General features: G+C 37.6%; 1 protein-coding gene across 3 annotated transcripts; it reads right to left on the bottom strand.

The window, feature by feature from the left end:
* Positions 1 to 74: 74 nt before the first annotated feature.
* gart (phosphoribosylglycinamide formyltransferase) lies at positions 75 to 17769 on the bottom strand. Of its 3 annotated transcripts, none has more exons than XM_066660087.1 (22): positions 17249 to 17769; positions 14679 to 14829; positions 13828 to 13923; positions 13198 to 13372; positions 12045 to 12156; positions 10895 to 10963; positions 10686 to 10811; positions 10165 to 10252; positions 9991 to 10076; positions 9611 to 9779; positions 7021 to 7255; positions 6606 to 6700; positions 5527 to 5636; positions 5236 to 5434; positions 4251 to 4502; positions 3983 to 4135; positions 3492 to 3695; positions 2680 to 2832; positions 2404 to 2534; positions 2105 to 2246; positions 1323 to 1438; positions 75 to 812 (listed from the first exon to the last, which is right to left on the bottom strand). In XM_066660087.1, the coding sequence occupies exons 2-22, from the start codon at positions 14821 to 14823 to the stop codon at positions 621 to 623; spliced, it is 3048 nt and encodes a 1015-aa protein (XP_066516184.1). In that variant the 5' UTR covers positions 14824 to 14829; positions 17249 to 17769; the 3' UTR covers positions 75 to 620. The 3 variants fall into 3 exon arrangements, with proteins under 3 accessions (XP_066516184.1, XP_066516182.1, XP_066516183.1); XM_066660085.1 differs by having other exon boundaries at positions 76 to 812; positions 14679 to 14866; positions 17249 to 17768; XM_066660086.1 differs by having other exon boundaries at positions 76 to 812; positions 14679 to 14863; positions 17249 to 17768.
* Between the last annotated feature and the right edge of the window lie 212 nt (positions 17770 to 17981).

Raw genomic sequence — 17981 nt, 5'->3', positions numbered from 1 at the left:
TTATTAAAATTAACAAATAAATTAAACCAAAGACCAAAGTTTTACAGTAGTACAAGTTCAGTATCGAGATTTAATACCATCAATGTCAAGCAAATTTCAGTGTCTAACATTACATGCAGAGGGACCCTTTCAACTGTAAAAATTCTACACCAGTTCACTAGCAGGCATTAATTGATTGTTTCTACTACTAACAACTGAGCATCTCTCATGCAGTTCATTTTCTATACTGAAATATTTAAAGAATATTTAAGTAATGTAAAATTACCTACCACAAAACTACACTATAACACTGCACCATTAAAACTGACAAGTCAATTGAATGGAGTTCTTTTGGTCCTACATGGAATGTTCAGAAGTACATAGAAACCTATATCTTAACAACCATCCTCCACATAAAGCTAGAGAAGAACATTCTAGTGTAACTACAAAAATGGACATGAAATGGAAAGTCATTTGACTTAAATCAGATCTGTGTTCTCAGTAATGTAAACAAGTTTTATTCAAAATTCCAAAGCAGTAGGGACCATTAATACTGGGTATGATCGTGTATGTTCTGATCAAGTAAGATCTATAAGATTTAGTGTTTTGCTGAACACACCTTAGTTTTTTGCCGTTAATTCCTATGCTGTCTGGTTCCACACAATGCGTCCATCCTCTCCTAACTTTACAGTGCCACTAGCAACGAGTTCTAAAGCGGTGGGGAAAGCCTGATGCTCAGCCTCCCTGATGCGCTCAGATAGGCTCTCCTCCGTGTCATTCATCAGCACAGGAACAGGCTCTTGGACAATGATTGCTCCTGCATCCACCTCCTCCTGTGGATTAAAAAAATAATAACATACAAGATATAATTTACAAGGTTAAGCTCATCATGGTTGGAGGACTACAACCATGACCCAGCTAACATCAGCACTAGCTAACATTTTTTAGGAATGGGGAAAGGGGGGCTATCCTTCAGCCAAAGCATGGGGCTCCTTGCTACAGGTAGTAGAGGACTGTGGATCACATTTCTATCTCCCATTGGTGGAACGTACACTTCAAATTTTGTGCCACTCAGTAGCCTGTAAACTAGATTTTTAATGCATTATTCTTTTCTTTTTTTTATATCAGAATCTATTCTGAAGGTTTACCTTAACATGTTTTACCCTGATATTGTAGTACTTGTGTAAGACTTGTGTAAGTATGAACCCAATGATTAGAAAATTATCATTCATAACATTTCAAATGTACATGTTTATGTTTTCCCACAAAGTATAGCAAATATATCCACATGTATTAGTTACAGATAGGAGACTTCCTAGATGCCCTAAAGGACATTAACTTACAGCCACATAGTGTACGGTGCAGCCAGTGACTCTAGCCCCAGCAAGCAGGGCCTGCTTCTGTGCATTCACACCTTTAAAGGAAGGCAGCAGCGATGGATGGATGTTAAGTAGCTTGCCTGTGACAAACAAAAAAGCCACACATTTCAATCATTTCACAAGTTTCAGAAAAGACACTCTCCAAAAGGTTCACTGTATCTCCAGATTCTTTGTGCAGTTCTTCCACTAAGCCCAGTTTCCATCTACAATATGGGGCTGTAAGTCCATTCCCAAGCTAATGCTAGCGAAGATAGTTGATTAATATCATAAAATACCATAAGTTGTAAGTGTAGATGAGCTGAGTACAAAACTGAGGACAAAAGCAAATCTAAGGAAGCAAGTTAAAATTACTCTACAGAGGTATGCCATCAGCTTTAAGAGTGCTGCCAATGGATTCCTACAGGTATGGAGCTTGGTAGCAGAAGTATTACCCACTACACTGTTCAATTATGTTTCTGGTGCCACAGTAATAAACAAACTAACCCTAACTTAGCCATTGCAGGCACAACCAGTTTCCTCAGTCCACAAACTCTTGTATCTCTCGTGTTGTAATATTGAATGGTATAGTGTCTCTGACTATGGTACAGAAGAGGGGAAAAAAAGCATTCTCAGTTTTTAATATAAGACATTTCAGACCATTTCACACAGCCCAATAATCAAGAAAAAGTGTCACACACACAAAAACCGATTGTTCCTCAACAATATCAACATTGCCCACACAGAGTTTAATAAGTTTGGTTGCATACCATTCCATTTTTTGACAAACAGTCCAGTGAGGATTCTCATAAAGCCAGCTAGACACACCACCTCCACTCCAAACTCCTCCAGGACATGGTCTATAGTGCTGTCAAACTCAGCACGGCTCCCATACAGCTTATGGTCCACTACCTGATGGAGCGGTGTAAGCACATTACACATTATCTACAATCACTGCTGTACAGATATTTCAGTGCAAGTTACTGTTATATTACTTGACACATTGAGCAGCAGATATATGGATCTCGGGACTAGAATTTAAATTGAATAGAAATTTAACAGAATTTACCCGTGTCTGGATTCCTGCCATAGAGGCTCTCTTCAGGCCCAGAACACCTGGACGATTTGAAATGACCACTACAATCTCAGCAGAGCTAGATGGCTTCTTGGTTTGCTCTATCAGGGCCTGCAGATTGGTCCCTACCACACACACACAAACCTCAAAGTATGACTTCATTTATTTTATTAGTCGGATATTTTTCCTCATATACTTATTATAACATGACTTGTGAAGCTTGAAACCTGAATAAAAACTAATCATTGAAGCAGGACTGCTGACACTTACCAGTCCCTGAGATGAGCACAGCCACCTTAGTCCTCTTGCGGGAACTGGAATCTGTGTGAGATGCTCCGTTCTGCAAGATGCTGGTGTCAGGACAAGGATTGGGACCTGCCCTCAAAATGTGTTCCAGATTTCTGACTACCACTGCCTCTCCACCTTTTAATAAAAACGTAGAACAAAGAAAACTATTGAATGGACTTTAACTAGGACACAACCAGCATTAAGAGAATGCCACAGTGTCATTAGTCTCAGCCTGATTCTGTCAGTGAATTAAACTGGCCTCACTGTCACGCCAGCTGCATTCTGATAGACTATCTGCTTCCTCTTACATGCATTCACTTATTGTTTGTAACTGCTTCTTATCCAGTCCAGGGTTGTGGTGGGTCCAGAGCCTAATCGGAATCACTGGGCAAAGCAGGAATACACCTGCTGGGCCACCGTGCAGCCCCTACTTCTTCATGTCATGCCAAAATAACAGACTTGCAATTGGTCACTTTATGTTTAAAATTTTTTGGAGATTCTTCACAAAAAATTAAATTTGTATATCTTTATGTTTGAAGCCTGAAACGTGGCAAAAGGTTGAAAAGTTCAAGGGGGTGAATACTTTCGCAAGGCACTGTAACTAATGCAAGAAATGTGTGGAGACATGAAATGTGTTAACTGGTGAACAATTTTGTTTAAAAGTCTTCAAACCAGGTGTATGTAAAAGCTTCTCCTCAACTCCTAACTCTCGTAACTCATCTGCCGCTAAATAGTGCAAAACCAATATTAATACAATAAATGTATTGTGTATTATTTTCCAGCAGCTTGCTCACCGGGCATTTTATGTGTAAGTGAGCCCACAATCCAAGCCTCCTCTTGAGCCTGCACCTGTCTGAGGACCCTCTGAGCGTCCTGTTTGCCCACCACCAGCACGGATCCTAGCCCACAGTTAAATGTTCGGGCCATTTCCTCCTCTGAGAGGGAGCCCACCTTATGGAGCCAGGAAAACACAGGAGGAATCCTCCATCGTGTGGCATCTGAAAACAGAAATGATTTTAATATAGCCGTCTATAGAGATGATAGTCAAAGGGTAAAGGATTTCTGGCTTAGTAAATCATTGTTTATTAATTCTTCAAAAATAAACAAATAAATAAAGTTTGGCACAGCTTCCAACAAATATTTGTATAGTAGAAATGGGGAATTGTGCTCTCCAGGTTGGAGCTTTGATTAAATAGCTTGCTCTTACTCTATTTGAGAGCTTACATTTCACAACAAGTAGAAACCACATTTACCAAAGCTACGGAGCCATTTGTATCCAACTTACCCAGGTCAACAGCTAGTTCTTTTGGCAGGACTCGAGGAATGTTCTCCAAGAGGCCACCCCCTGTAATGTGGGCATAAGCTTTCACGGCTCCACTGTGCAGGATTGGCTGGAGAAGGCGGCTGTAGATTTTAGTGGGTGTAAGCAATGCTTCGCCTTTGGGGGAAAAAAAAAGGGGATACGAATGAATGGTCAGCAACTTAAGTAGATATATTTTAAATATTAAAGATTGTTGCCCTGAAAAAAAAAAATTCATAGTTCATAGTCATACCTATAGTTTGCCCGGGTTGTCCAAAAGGAGCAGGCGAGCTGTACTGGAGGCCACTACAATCTAAGACTTTACGCACTAGACTAAAACCATTGCTGTGCACTCCTGAGGAGGCCACTCCAATCAGCAGATCTCCCTCCTGAATGTCTCCAAGCTTGGGTAGAAGAGACCCCCGCTCTATTGCCCCCACACAGAACCCAGCAAGGTCATATTCTCCTGGACCATACACACCAGGCATCTCAGCAGTTTCACCACCTGAACATATACAAAATACATTTCTTAACCCCATGAACCCCAAAAAATAAAAAGCTACTCCTTTAAAGGAACCCTAGGTAAGATTTAATTTTGTTTTGCTCCTGGGCTCCCAATACACTTGCAAAGTGCAATTCATTTTCACAGCATGGTCCTAAAATAAAGGCAGAATGTGGATGAAGGGGAGTAGTTTCCTACCCTCCTCCAAAAGTTATATAGTGCAGTTTCTGCAGTGGTGAACCGGAAAATCTAAAACAAGGGCCCTGTTCTCTCTATTAAAGGTTAGCGAAGCATCACAATGATTTTAAGCGCTAATTTTAAGGTAAATGATGCTGGTCAATGTTAACAACAAACAAATTTTATCATTTTCAGTTAGTGTCATAATATATTCCAAAACTATATAAACAATGTATGAGGCTTGTTGTATTGTTGGATGCATGATTGTTCATCCTATTCCCATAATGCCTAAATTAAGTGGTGGTTTCCTAGCTCCCCCAAAAAATAAGTAAATAAACAAATAAAAATAAGACCTCATGTTTAAAAGCGATTTAAAGCAAACTACATATTTTTTTCTTAAATCACAGCTTCAAAATCATTCTTCACTATGTAACTTATGGAACAGAATAGCAAAAAAAAATAAATAAATAAATAAAATAAATAAAAAATACGAATGTAACCGAATGCCCATAATTATATAGAGGAAAAAGAATGAGTTGAAAAAGTGTGTCTCACTCACCCAATAAAGCACATCCTGCCATCTTACATGCCTCTGCAATCCCTTCAATCACAGATGAAGCCACACCCACATCCAGGTGACCACAGGAGAAATAGTCCAAGAAGAAAAGAGGTTCTGCCCCTTGGGCCAGAACATCATTGACACACATTGCCACCAGATCTTGGCCGAGCGTGTTGTGGATGTTGCAAGCTTGTGCAATCTAAATGGAGGTGGTAGGCAAAGGATGATTTCTCAACATGTTGGTAGATACTGAAAACAGCAGAATATAATGATTTTTGGATAAAACTGTACCTTAAGTTTGGTGCCAACGCCATCAGTTCCAGCTACAAGGATGGGGTCAGTGAAACCAGCAGCTTTTAGATCAAAAAGTCCAGCAAAGCCTCCAAGCTCAGCACTGCAACCTGAGCAAAATATTGATATGTATAGATTAGAAATAAATATATATTTGGGGGTTTTATTTGGAAAATTAAAACGAGTGAATCATGTTAAACCATTTTAATCCCTCTTCACCCACAGACAGTTTAAAACAGAAACACTGTCTTTTACATTGTTGTTTCCTTACTATTTTTTTTCTTTCTTTTGAGCCACCCTGTATTTCAAAATCAGTGCAGTTATCGATTGCATTTTATTAGATAATTAAACCAACATAAAATTCCTGGCTTTTTTTAATAACAAAGCAATAAAGAGTGTGACAGATCCAGTCTCACTGCCCCAAAATAATTAAATGTAATAAAAATAATGTGTGACATTATGATGCAGTGAATCAGTTTTAAAGATGTAGTGGTAATTGCTGTGCGCTTAGAAATATTGACCCAAAACTCACTTAAATTTGAGATTTGTAAAACATACTTAAAAGTTTGTGTTTCTTTGTGAGGGTTTTAACTTGTTTTACTTAGGAAAAGAAAAAAGACTACTGAAAGAGCAACTCAGGCAGTTCCATCACTAACTGGCCTCCCTCTGGGTTGATTGGATAGGACTGACTTCCCACGATACCCGACCCCTTCACTTAGTACAGTGCTAGCCAATGTGAGCACTTGTTAATCAGCTAAGAGTTAGGGCAGGTAGTGTTCTCCTCCAAGTGTGTTCTGCTGTACAATGGCATCATGTTAGCAAGAGTTCAAAAAGAAACGATGGGTGGCTCTTTGTCTTCTACCTTGTGGGTAGAGGTTTAACTAGTGGGCAGAAGTTGGTAATGAATAAAAAGGGCTTAAGTAAGTGTTTCTAAGCTCTTGATTGGCTTTTTAAGTACTGTGGCAAATTGTAGGAAATTGAACCCTAACCTGTCAAATTGCAACACCAGGTTCATGATGTTATTTTATATAAAAAAAGAATTGAATATAATGTTATATTTCCTGACCAAAGTGAAGTACCTGTGCGAGAAGTGGCCTTGGCCAGAGGCTTTATTATTTCCACCAGCTTGTTCCCTGCAGTTATGTCCACTCCACTGTCCTTATATGTCAGTCCACTGTGAAATGGGCACAAGGGGAGAATAGTCAGTTCACGTTTATGTTCCATTTGATATTTACAGTAGTGAGACTGTAGTTTCAATCATTTCACAGATCCTATGCTTCAATCTTGCAAAATGACAAAGGAACAAAACACATCTTTACTAAATGTTGAGCTTATTCATTGGAAAACGTAAAAAAAAAATGCATACAATGTGCATCCTGTGGAAGCTGATATTTTCTTTACGGTTAACTTAACATCATGTGAAAGCCAATGTGACATTATTAATTAAGATTACAATGTGAATGGAGACTAATGGTCCGCACTTCACACACACACCTGGTGCGGGTGAGGTAAGCGATGGCTCTATGGCCGATATCTCGGCGGAACACTGCGTTGGGGAAGCCCACCGTAACCACGCCCTGATTGGCGCTATGCAAGGCATTCTCAAGAGTGGGCTGAACTGCCGTTATGGTCAGCACACGCCCACCACTGCTCACAACTCCGCCCCCTTCCTTTAAAGTAGTACCAGCATGGAACACTTGAAGTCCCATCTCTGTGACCTGAGACAGACCTGCAGAATAATATAATAACAATAATAAAAATATCTAGAATTTAATACAGTATTGTACAGAAGTAACTAAGATAATCATATAAATTTAAACTAATGCTAATGCTCTATAAAAGGTATATATAATCACAGTAAATACAAATACAAATATATATATATATATATATATATATATATATATATATATATATAGAACCTCTACTAACGAACTTTCCAAGATACGAACCGGGCATTTGAATATATTTTGCCTCCACCAACGAACCATGACTCTAGAAACGAACCCGAGCCTTCGCCGAGTCGGCGGCTGGAAATGGCCATTGACCCCAATAGGCGAGTATCCCAGCGCGCCCAGACTTGAGTGACCTTTTAAGATTAGCAAATTGTAGTTTTGGCAATTTAGCATTCGTGTAAATAGCAGACATCGAAATTCATGCTACGTTAAGCCGTATCTATGCTTCGTCTCCCCACATTCACCACATACTCTCCGTTATTCCACCCACCCCCCACCTCCCACCTCCCGTCATACAGCCAGTGTTACTCCTCCAGACAGTCGTCACGTCTTCAATGTAGCGATATGTAACCACTTAAAACTTTTTTATTACTGTTACCACTGTATTTATTTTATTTTTAGTAATGCTACATGTATGTTTTTTTTTTTACCAAATTGAGAGTTATGTAAACATATATCAGTGCAAAAAGGGTGACTTTCAGGGTGGGCTGGAACACATTAATTGCTTTTCCATTATTTTAAACGGGGTAAAATTGACTCGAGAAATGAACTTTTCCCACTTACGAACCGGGTCACGGAACGGATCAAGTTCGTAGGTAGAGGTTCCACTGTATATATAAAAAACAAATAAGAAATGTAAGATTTTTTTTTTCTATAAAGTAGTAGGTGTGCATGAGTCTGAAGAACAGTGTTTTGTTTAGATTAGATTATCTTTGGGTGCATGAGTTTGTTAAATCAATAGCACATATTATTTAAAATCATTATTTACTAACTGGCAACTTAATAATACACACTAGTGCTGGGCGATATGAGCACAAATCAATATCATGATTAATTTTAAATTTTACCGATAATGAAATATTATTTTGTTTTTGTATTTCTGACCCACATAGTTCAGTGACAAGCCTTGTACTGCAAAAATGCGGCAGTATTAAAGCTAGGATATTTTTTATATATGTTGCTGTGATCTTGTTGCCCTTTTGTTTTCTGAGCACTGTTTATATTTGGTATGTGATTGTGCTTTGGTCGCTGAAACAGTGTTTGTTCAGTGTCGTCTTAATTATAGTCAAAATACAGCACATCCAAACCACAGACGCTGTGTTTTTCTTTGTTATGAGCTGCTCAAATTGCTTGGTCGGCTTCTGAGTTCAGGTTGCTTCTATGTGGCAGATAGGGGCAGAATCACGTGACTGCAGCTTGGTAGCGTGGTTTAAAAGTGACAGTACATGAACACACAGTGGGGACATAAAAGATAAAAAAAAATCAATATAATCGACATATACAAGAGTAGGTCGATTAGTAGTTCTGAATTTCGATATCGATTAATTTTCGATTAATTGCCCAGCCCTAATACACACTTTGATGCCTTTTATTGCACATGCTTTATAAAGTCAACCTTATCATGTATATAATCCTGTCTCATTTTCATACTGTTACCTTATTTTTTATTTTCCAGAATAGGAATCTCAATTTTCAGTGTAACTGAGGTTTACTGCGTACAAGAAAATAAAACCACTGAATTTTCAACAAAACAAAACAAACAACTCATTGATATGAGAGGTTAAAAACTGCTCAGACCCACCAGTCAACAGTTAGTTATCCAAATTAATAGATTTGTTTGAATGGGGAAAAATGCATAACTGCAGGACACTAGCCACCTAGGTTTGTGGATTGCAATGACAAAATTACCTGAACCATTCACATATATATATATATTTTTTTTTTGGTCAAGTAAATTCAACTTGTTCTTATTCTAGAACACTGGCATAGGTCTGGGTGAATAAATGTTAAAATAATTGTTAAATAATTAAGAACAATTAAAAGTTATAGATATCAAATGTTGCATTTCTAAAGATGAGATCCATTTTACATGTTGAAAGTATAAGCTTTGTAAAACTGCATTTCACTCACTCAATCAATATGTCTCAGCTGTTTATATTCATTATTAAATATGTAGCTGATGTAAACAGATAAACATTAACTACACAGAGCTTACACTTCACTTTCTTCAGATCTAATAACTCGACACTCAAAAATATATATTTAGGAATACATGATGGTATTTTTTAATAATTTATTGAAATTTTTGATCTCATCTTCCAACTCAACATTCATACTAATAAATGTACCTGTGATCTCAACGCCTTTCTTATATGCTCCCGGATAGCCTTCACTGGCCATGACCACGGTGACAGCAGCACTGTTGTCCAGCCACACAGGAGGATCAGAGGCCAGTTTAGCTTGCATTGTGTTCTTCAAAACCTCATACAGATCACTTTTCAACAGGGGCAACAGCACCTGAGTATTAAAAAAAAAAAAAAAAAAGTGATGACAAAAAACACAGAAACATTTTAATGAATAATAATTAAAATAATAATGAAAAAAGTTTAAAATGATGGTCTAGTCAATTAAATCAGCTGCCTGTTGGGAGAATATACTAAGAAACAACCAAGGCTATCTGTAATCAATAAAAACACTCAAGACTTGTGATAAAACACTAAATATCGACCTGACACTCAGGGTCGCCGAAGCGGCAGTTGAACTCCAGCACCTTTGGCCCCTGCTTAGTCAACATTAGCCCTGCGTACAGCACGCCTGGAGGGGGACAGGGGTTCATAGGTTACTCAACAACTGCTAAAACATACATTATTAAATTTCTTCTATCTTAACATTGCTTACATACCCACATATGGTACACCCTCTTCCTTCATGCCATCTATAGTCTTCTGCAGAACTGTAGTTTTGATCTGTTGAAGTAACTCCTCAGATACCTACATAAACACACACAACAGTTTTAATTAATGGAAGTTATTAGTATTTAGAATGTAAGTATTTAGAAGTATTAAAATATATATTAGCAGAACTATAAGATTTGGAACTGAATCATTAGTGGCACCATGTGACACTAACTTTTACAAATACAGTAAAATTACAGTAAATTTGGTAGTGTTCATTTTAATTATATAAGAGTTTATTTGGAATTTATCCATATGATTTTTTTTACTGAAGCCTTTTTGTTCATACAGCATATATATTTAAAATATTTAAAATTAATGTTTTTTTTATATGTGCCCTAATTTTGGCCATAGGTTTTGCTTGGTGGTCAGAGTGGACACCGCAAATGCTTTTATCTGTCTACCCCGATTCAAACGTTAATTAAGATTAATCTAATAAGAATATTTAAAAAAATAAATGCCCAATTGCCTGAGGGGTGGGGCAATAGGCCCCCATTCCTCCTGTATTTGGCCCCTGGTCTCCATCCAGTAGCCTCTTATGATCCTGTGCAGGGGGCATAGGAGCCACTGTAGAGCCATCACTGAAACACAAGCACTAAGAGGAAGAAGAAATAGTTAAGGCACTTGACACATACACATACTGTTATGTGATGTATGTGCAAGAAAAGACACACTCACTGAAACTTCCTCTCCCTCAAGCAGTTCTTCCACCACCACAGTATCACCTGCAGTGCCAAATGCTTTGTCCTAGAAAACAGGACAGGGTTAAATGCAATTAAGACTATGAGATAGATGTCACAATACCAAAATTATGAATTTCAATACAACACCTGCCTAAATATCTCGACACAGATACTGAAACGATACCATAGCAAAAACTTAAAACGTCAGGAAAAGTAATGTACTTTCTCTACAAGCAGTGGGCGGTCAGCAAAATCGCTGGTATCTGCTTGTTAAGTGTGACGCCACGTGTCATTTTGCCATTTCTGGGTCCAGTTACGCCATCTGTGTCATACATTCATAAGACGTGTTTACTGTTTGAATAAAGTTGAATGCCTCAATCAATTATGGGATCTCACTTCAGCAGTTCAAAAAAGGAATAAACACAACATAAAAGACAGCAAGCGTGTCTTTGGCAGCACTCTTTGCTCATTCTAATCTGTGTGACCTGTCTCTGGAACAGGGAAGCTGTGGAGAGGGAGATGTCTCTCCCGCTAATGGTCAGTCCCGGTGTTCTAACGAGCTGTGCTACCTGTGATTCTCTTCTATATGAAATAGCTAAGGTTCGTACAGTAGGTCGCTGGTGCCAGTCGGGTTTTTGTTTTTAAAATAACTCACTAGAAGGTCTGAAAAGTCGCTAAAACTAGCGGCAAAATCATTAAGAGAGGGAGAGGAGGCAAACCGCTGTGGACAGACACTGCCCCCTGTGGCACTTATTGGAAATGCCTCTCTTAGCATAATATACTTAAAGTACAGGTGTTATACCGCATTCTGTGAATGGCGAGTTCCGTGACCCTAGAGGGCACTAATTCATGTCCAGCATAGGGGTTGCAGTTTCCGTCAGCTGCCTTAAGAATTTGTGATCCCACAGAATATTAATTACATTAATCTAGGGTCACAGAATTCAATCGTCACAGAATTTGGTGTAACAGGTAATTATATGGGCTTATTATTTTTGTACCAATTTTAATGTATCTATATACCGTGCAACACTTTTCTAGTATCATATACCATACAACACTGCTATGAGATGACACATCCTGCAGTGAGAGCAAATAAATATTGTACAGAATGTTCAGAAATAGAACCGTATGTTATAGTCACTGACCTTCATGATGTCCAGCACCGCCTGGCAGGCCTCGTCCTTATCATTTGCTACGATTACTCCCTTCCCTGCAGCCAGACCACTGGCCTTCACCACCAGAGCTGGGAAATCTGCTCTGTAGGGAAGTGTGAGGTGATATATATGTATACACACTCACACACATATGTATGTATGTATGTGTATAATCCATCCAAGTTTCTTTGGATTATTTTGCATGAAATGTCAAATTCTGTTGCCAAACAATTTAAAAGAAGCTGTATTTGCTTCATTTTAACTTCCTTATCATTAAGCATGATTTTTCATGTAATGTATATGCAAATTGTAAGGAGTTTTAAATAAGTAAAATCACATTATATTGAGAAAGTTACTTCCTTTTCTTAGAAACATTCAAAAAGTAGATAAAGGGATATATTTCCCTTAAACACACTAATGTGTATTAAACACACTTTCTAAAAGCACTGACAAATATTAGATATTAAAAGCATAAAAATGCTGGTGTGAAGGTTTGTGTAAAATTCATTCATTCATTCATTGTCTGCAACCGTTTTTCCAGTTCAGGGTCACGGCGGGTTCAGAGTCTACACGGAATCACTGGACGCAAGGCAGGAACACACCTTGGAGGGGGCGCCAGTCCTTCACAGGGCAAGACACAGTCACACATTCACTCACACACTCACCCCTATGGATACCTTTTGAGTCACCAATTCACCTACCAACGTGTGTTTTTGGACTGTGGGAGGAAACAGGAGCATCCGGAGGAAACATGGACATGAGGAGAACACACCAAACTCCTCACAGACCCAGAGCGTCCCTGGAGTTGTGTGACTGTAACACTACCTTGTGTAAAGTTGAAATTTGCATATTTAATTGAATATTGTCTTCTAAAGCAGAATCAGTGATATTCAATTTTTTTTATTACAGTGTTCAGCTTGAATATGGTTGAAATTTGAGATTTAAAGATCTACTGTGTCATTTTCCTGAAAAAAATAATCAAACTGAAATGCTCCAAAAATTAAATACAAATATCAACTTTGTTAAATAATCAGTTAAGTGTATTCCATGACACTGGCATTCACATGGAATTCAATTCTTTATAATTATTATTAAACTCACAAAAGCATTCCAAACCTCACCCCCATCCTCCCTGTGCACTTACCCTCGGATGTAGCTGCAGGCTTCCTGAGGGTCAGTGAAGGAACCCCAGTGGGCAGTGGGGATGCTGTGGCGGTCCATGAAGCTCTTAGAGAAACTTTTACTGGCCTCTAGCTGGGCAGCCTTCGCCATGGGTCCAAAACATGGCACACCTGCTGCTGTCAGGTCATCCACGATACCTATGACAGAAAACCAGTGTAGACCAGTGAAGGCCTTTAGCAAAACTCTGTGCGAAATCAGTCCCATCATATATCCAAGTGTTCGTACATCAGATGCCACAAACGTGGAGTGTAAAAGAGCTGTGGAGTGTAGCATACAGCAGAATATACAGCAGAGATGTGCTCCTAAAGCATGTGAACTGGAGAACCCTACAGTCAGAAAAAGGCCAAAGAACATGTTTTCCATATTGGTCATAAGTATTTCAAACCCAATTTTCTGCTAAATTAGCAAAGATTGCCTCAAATCTCACACAATACCATCAAGCTTGAAAAGTAAAGTTTAACACATGCTTCCTGTGAGACTTGTGAATTTAATTCCTCCTTTATTTGAACTGCTCCAAACACGATATCATTTGACAGCAAATTTTATTTAGAATCACATTAAGTCCTTAGCTATTAGAACATGTATTCCTTACCTGCTGCTAAGGGAACTTCAGGCCCAACAACGACCAATCCCACATTATGATCTTTGCAGTACTGAGCAAGGATGGTGTGATTACTCACACTCACAGCTGTGAGAGAGAGAGAGTGAGAGAGAGAGTGAGAGAATATATATACATATATACATATATATATATATACATACATACATACATACATACATACATATATATATATAAAATAAATATAATATTTATTTATTTATAAATATAAATATATAAAAAATAAACACCCATAAAAAAATAAAGTGTGATCCAGTTTAAGACAAACTGAAGGGTGGATGCTGTTAGGCCATGTTTTCCCCCTTCCATCACAGCTTGTGGACTGCAATGATTACCATCTATTTACACGGTAGTTTCCTTACCTTTTTGTTTCCTAACTTCTGAGACACCCTGTAAATTTCTGTTGTTCAGAATGACATTTGTCCCTTTTACAATACTCATTTATGTACAAAACCTGGAATTACCACATTAAGGATTTTACTACTAATTTATATGTAATTGTTTGAATAAATGGCAGATTTAGAGGGGATACATTATGAAATCACTTTGTAATGCACTTGTATTCATTTTAGCACATAAGTACAAGCCAAAAAAATGTTTGTTTGGATCGTTGGACTTGGATAAGAAATACAATGAGAGTTATCAACTGAAGCATTTCATTAATTCATTCAGGTTTGCTGTGTCTAAAACTTGGTGCAATTATAAATGTAATATTTTAGAAGGCTATAAAACTGTAAGCATATGGGTAGATCAATAAATGACATCAAAGAGTGATGACAATGAAGAATGGGTGCATGTAGGAATGTTTACACTAAATCACTCACCTGAGTTTGTGATCTTTCCACTGTTGGCCGTGCCAGCATTGCCAGGGGCAACTAGGACTTGCTGGACATGAGGTGACTGTGCCAGCTTCCAAGCCAGTGCATGCTCCCTCCCACCACTGCCAATCACGAGCACGCGCTCTGCCATGGCCGTCTGTCGGTAAGGTGTATAGTAACCAATCAGGGACCTGCTTTTGTCAGTAACAAAATACAGTGTTCAAAACCTATGGATACATTAGTTTTCAAGGCAGTGCATTGCAGTTAGCGTCAGATAAGTGAACTCTATCACAAGATGCATTACTGATGTCAGAAGTTAAAAAACATTTCACGTACATTTTTGTTCAGAAGTGTAACCTATGTTTCAATATTTCTGAATTTTCTACTGATTAAATACCTTTAATATATAAATACAGCTTGTCTTACAGTATGTAACATCTCAAACCCTTCTAAATATTGAATGAAACAAGACAACTCTGAATGTTAGCTTAGAAGGCTTATATTTACACTGTTGTTATTATAGAGAACAACAATAATTCTTAATATAATACAGGGGGAAAAAAATTAAATTTAGTCCAAGGAATGGAGTAAAAAGATAATTATATTCAGTGATATTTGTACTTAAATATTATATTATAGATATTTGTACTTAAATAGTGTACACTGATATAACTGTTAGATTGTTGCAGTTTCTCAGTTGTCAAAGTTCAAAATTCATAACATTTTAAATAATAAGCGAATATAAATAACATTACCGATTAGGGCATACATTATAATGGAACATGGAAATACTAAACATGTTTTTATTAGTTTTTGTCAAGCTGCAGGCGATAAAAATACAATATGTAAGAGCTACTGAATAGAAATCACTAAAATTAATATTCATTAAATATTAGGACAATTTGTGTTTCTATAGCACACATTGACAAATTACGTTTTTTTTTTTTAAATAAAAATAAAAATCACCAGGATAGTTTTCCTAGCTACTGAAAATTGACTAACCCAAGTTGCACTGTTTTTTTTTTTTTTTTAAACAACTGAGCAGCTCTTAACTCTGTTCTGCATTCCGACAGAGAGACAATAGGGCAATGCCTTCAAAGACAAAAAAGTGGCACAGCAAATGTGCAGAGCAACCATGCAGCACAAAATTACTTTATGCAATATTGATAAGCCGCATGTTTAATTGCATGTAAAATTGACCTCTCGGTTATCAACATGAGATGGGAATCCACATTTAAATGGCTGAACATAACCAGTGACCTTTTCTGAAGCCTTAAGGTCCTGAATCCATTTACAGTACAAACATTAAGCAGAAGCGAAAAGAAACGAAGTTATAAATCCAAATCAAGCAGCGGCCTATACATGTAGCTTACAAAGTCGTGAGAGCATAGGACAACTGCAGTTTACAGGTATTGAATATGAACAGGTCTTTGGATTACCTTAAAAGAGAATTCTGCAAATTTTTCCAAACTTAATTAATTAGTGAGATGTAATCAAAGTATCTCACTCATTAAGAGTGAGCTGATGTGAAAGTGTATTACTGTAGAGACCCAAATGTCTTTACAGTGATACTGACAGTAACCAGGAACTCATGCTGTAGAGATTTTATATATCGTCACTGTCCGAAGAAAAACATTTATCCCCAAAATGATAACTTTACAGGAGAAGGAAATACCTTCTTCACTTTCAGTGAAAGTAAATGTACAAAGATTTTATTCCAAAGTATTAAGCATTTCTATTGGTCCATTGCTGATTATTGTTAAAAGCAACACATCTATAATACATATATATGTCATGATTTGGATGATTATTCCACAATAGAATACTAAATCTACTGTCTCCCTGTCCCCGTTAAACCTCTCCAACATTCAACTGCAGCTGAAAAAACTCGCTCCACACATTGAGAGGTTTGGCTCTTTAGACTGAATATAAGATATGACATAACAAATCCCATCTGTCTAAATTCGCCCATTAGAGTCTTTGAAAAACTGCTAAATGGAAATGCTCAGCAGTGATTTTGACTGATTATTTTTACTTCTGATATTCCTTTTAGAGTTTAAACATACCACATGAACCACTTTGCAATGTAATAGTTTTCTTGATCAAATCAATGACCTCACCTGACCTACAGCACCAAAACCCACTGATACACATCCCAAAGGTTGCGAAATCGTACAAAGGACACCTCTGTCGATTTCAGCTCGAAGAAAATGTTACAAAAAAAGAACAAGCCAAAAAAAAATTGCTACTGACTTACACAACTGAAAATATGGACTGATGTAAATCACGAGGTAGTTGTTAAGCATGTTAACATCAATTCATTCTACTTCAGAAAGTTAACCATAGTTAAAAATATCTAAACGCCACATTATCTATTTAAAAATATATCTCACTGGAAGTATCTCCAGTTTTGTGCCTTAAAATCCTGCATGCAGTTATACACACACACACACACAAAGAAACTGAAAACATTAAAATAGGTAACGTTGACGAAAACTGTGGAAAGATATGTGATCTGTAACCTTCTTAAATTAGCAAGTCACTGTGAAAATCTCAGAGTTTAAGCTGTGTCTCACCTTGGTGACAAAGTATCCCGTGAGACGTCCAGCTGCGGTCAGTTTCAGTGAGAAAGACTGGTGAGCAGGCTTGGAATCCGAAAATCTACAAGTAGTAAAGGAATCGTTTCGATTTGGACTGACTCTTTTTAATTACTCGGTTGAATCGGTTTACAAGTCCAAATGAATCCATTTGACTCCTTAGCTATATAATAACAGCAATTTACAACTGAATTTAATCACTAATTATAAACCATACTATTTGTGTTCCCTGTCGTTTCCACAGTAGTGATCAGGCACTAATTTCAGTAAACTGAATCACAGTGTGGAGAATTTCAGTTGGAAATCATTGAATCCAGTCCTTGGAACGGAACAGCAGATAGAATCGGTTCACTGAACTCGAGCATTTCAAAAAATGACTCTGCAGCTGAAGTTTAGCGCGGAGAGCAAACACATCAATAAACACGTGGATGCAGTTAAAGCGTGCTAACTCAAGAAATGGAAAACGCCCCCAACTTTGCATGTGACCGTCAAACGCATGACTACAATGTAGCTTTGAAAAGCGTGTTTATCATAAACATAGCTCCAAGTTTTCTCAAGTTTACAATGTGTTCCGTTTAGTTTTTCCACACTTCCGCGATGTAATTTAAGCAATCATGGGTAATGTAGTTCAGTTGAAGGATTGAGCCTGTTGCATAAACAATTGACAGAGAATGTCTATTTCAAAACGTTTACACTGTTCCCAAAAATCTCT

The sequence above is a fragment of the Hoplias malabaricus genome, chromosome 2, assembly GCF_029633855.1.
Source record: "Hoplias malabaricus isolate fHopMal1 chromosome 2, fHopMal1.hap1, whole genome shotgun sequence".
In the NCBI taxonomy this organism is placed as follows: domain Eukaryota; kingdom Metazoa; phylum Chordata; class Actinopteri; order Characiformes; family Erythrinidae; genus Hoplias; species Hoplias malabaricus.
The sequence above is the reverse complement of the archived record's forward strand: the minus strand, read 5'-3'. Positions and strand labels throughout refer to the sequence as shown.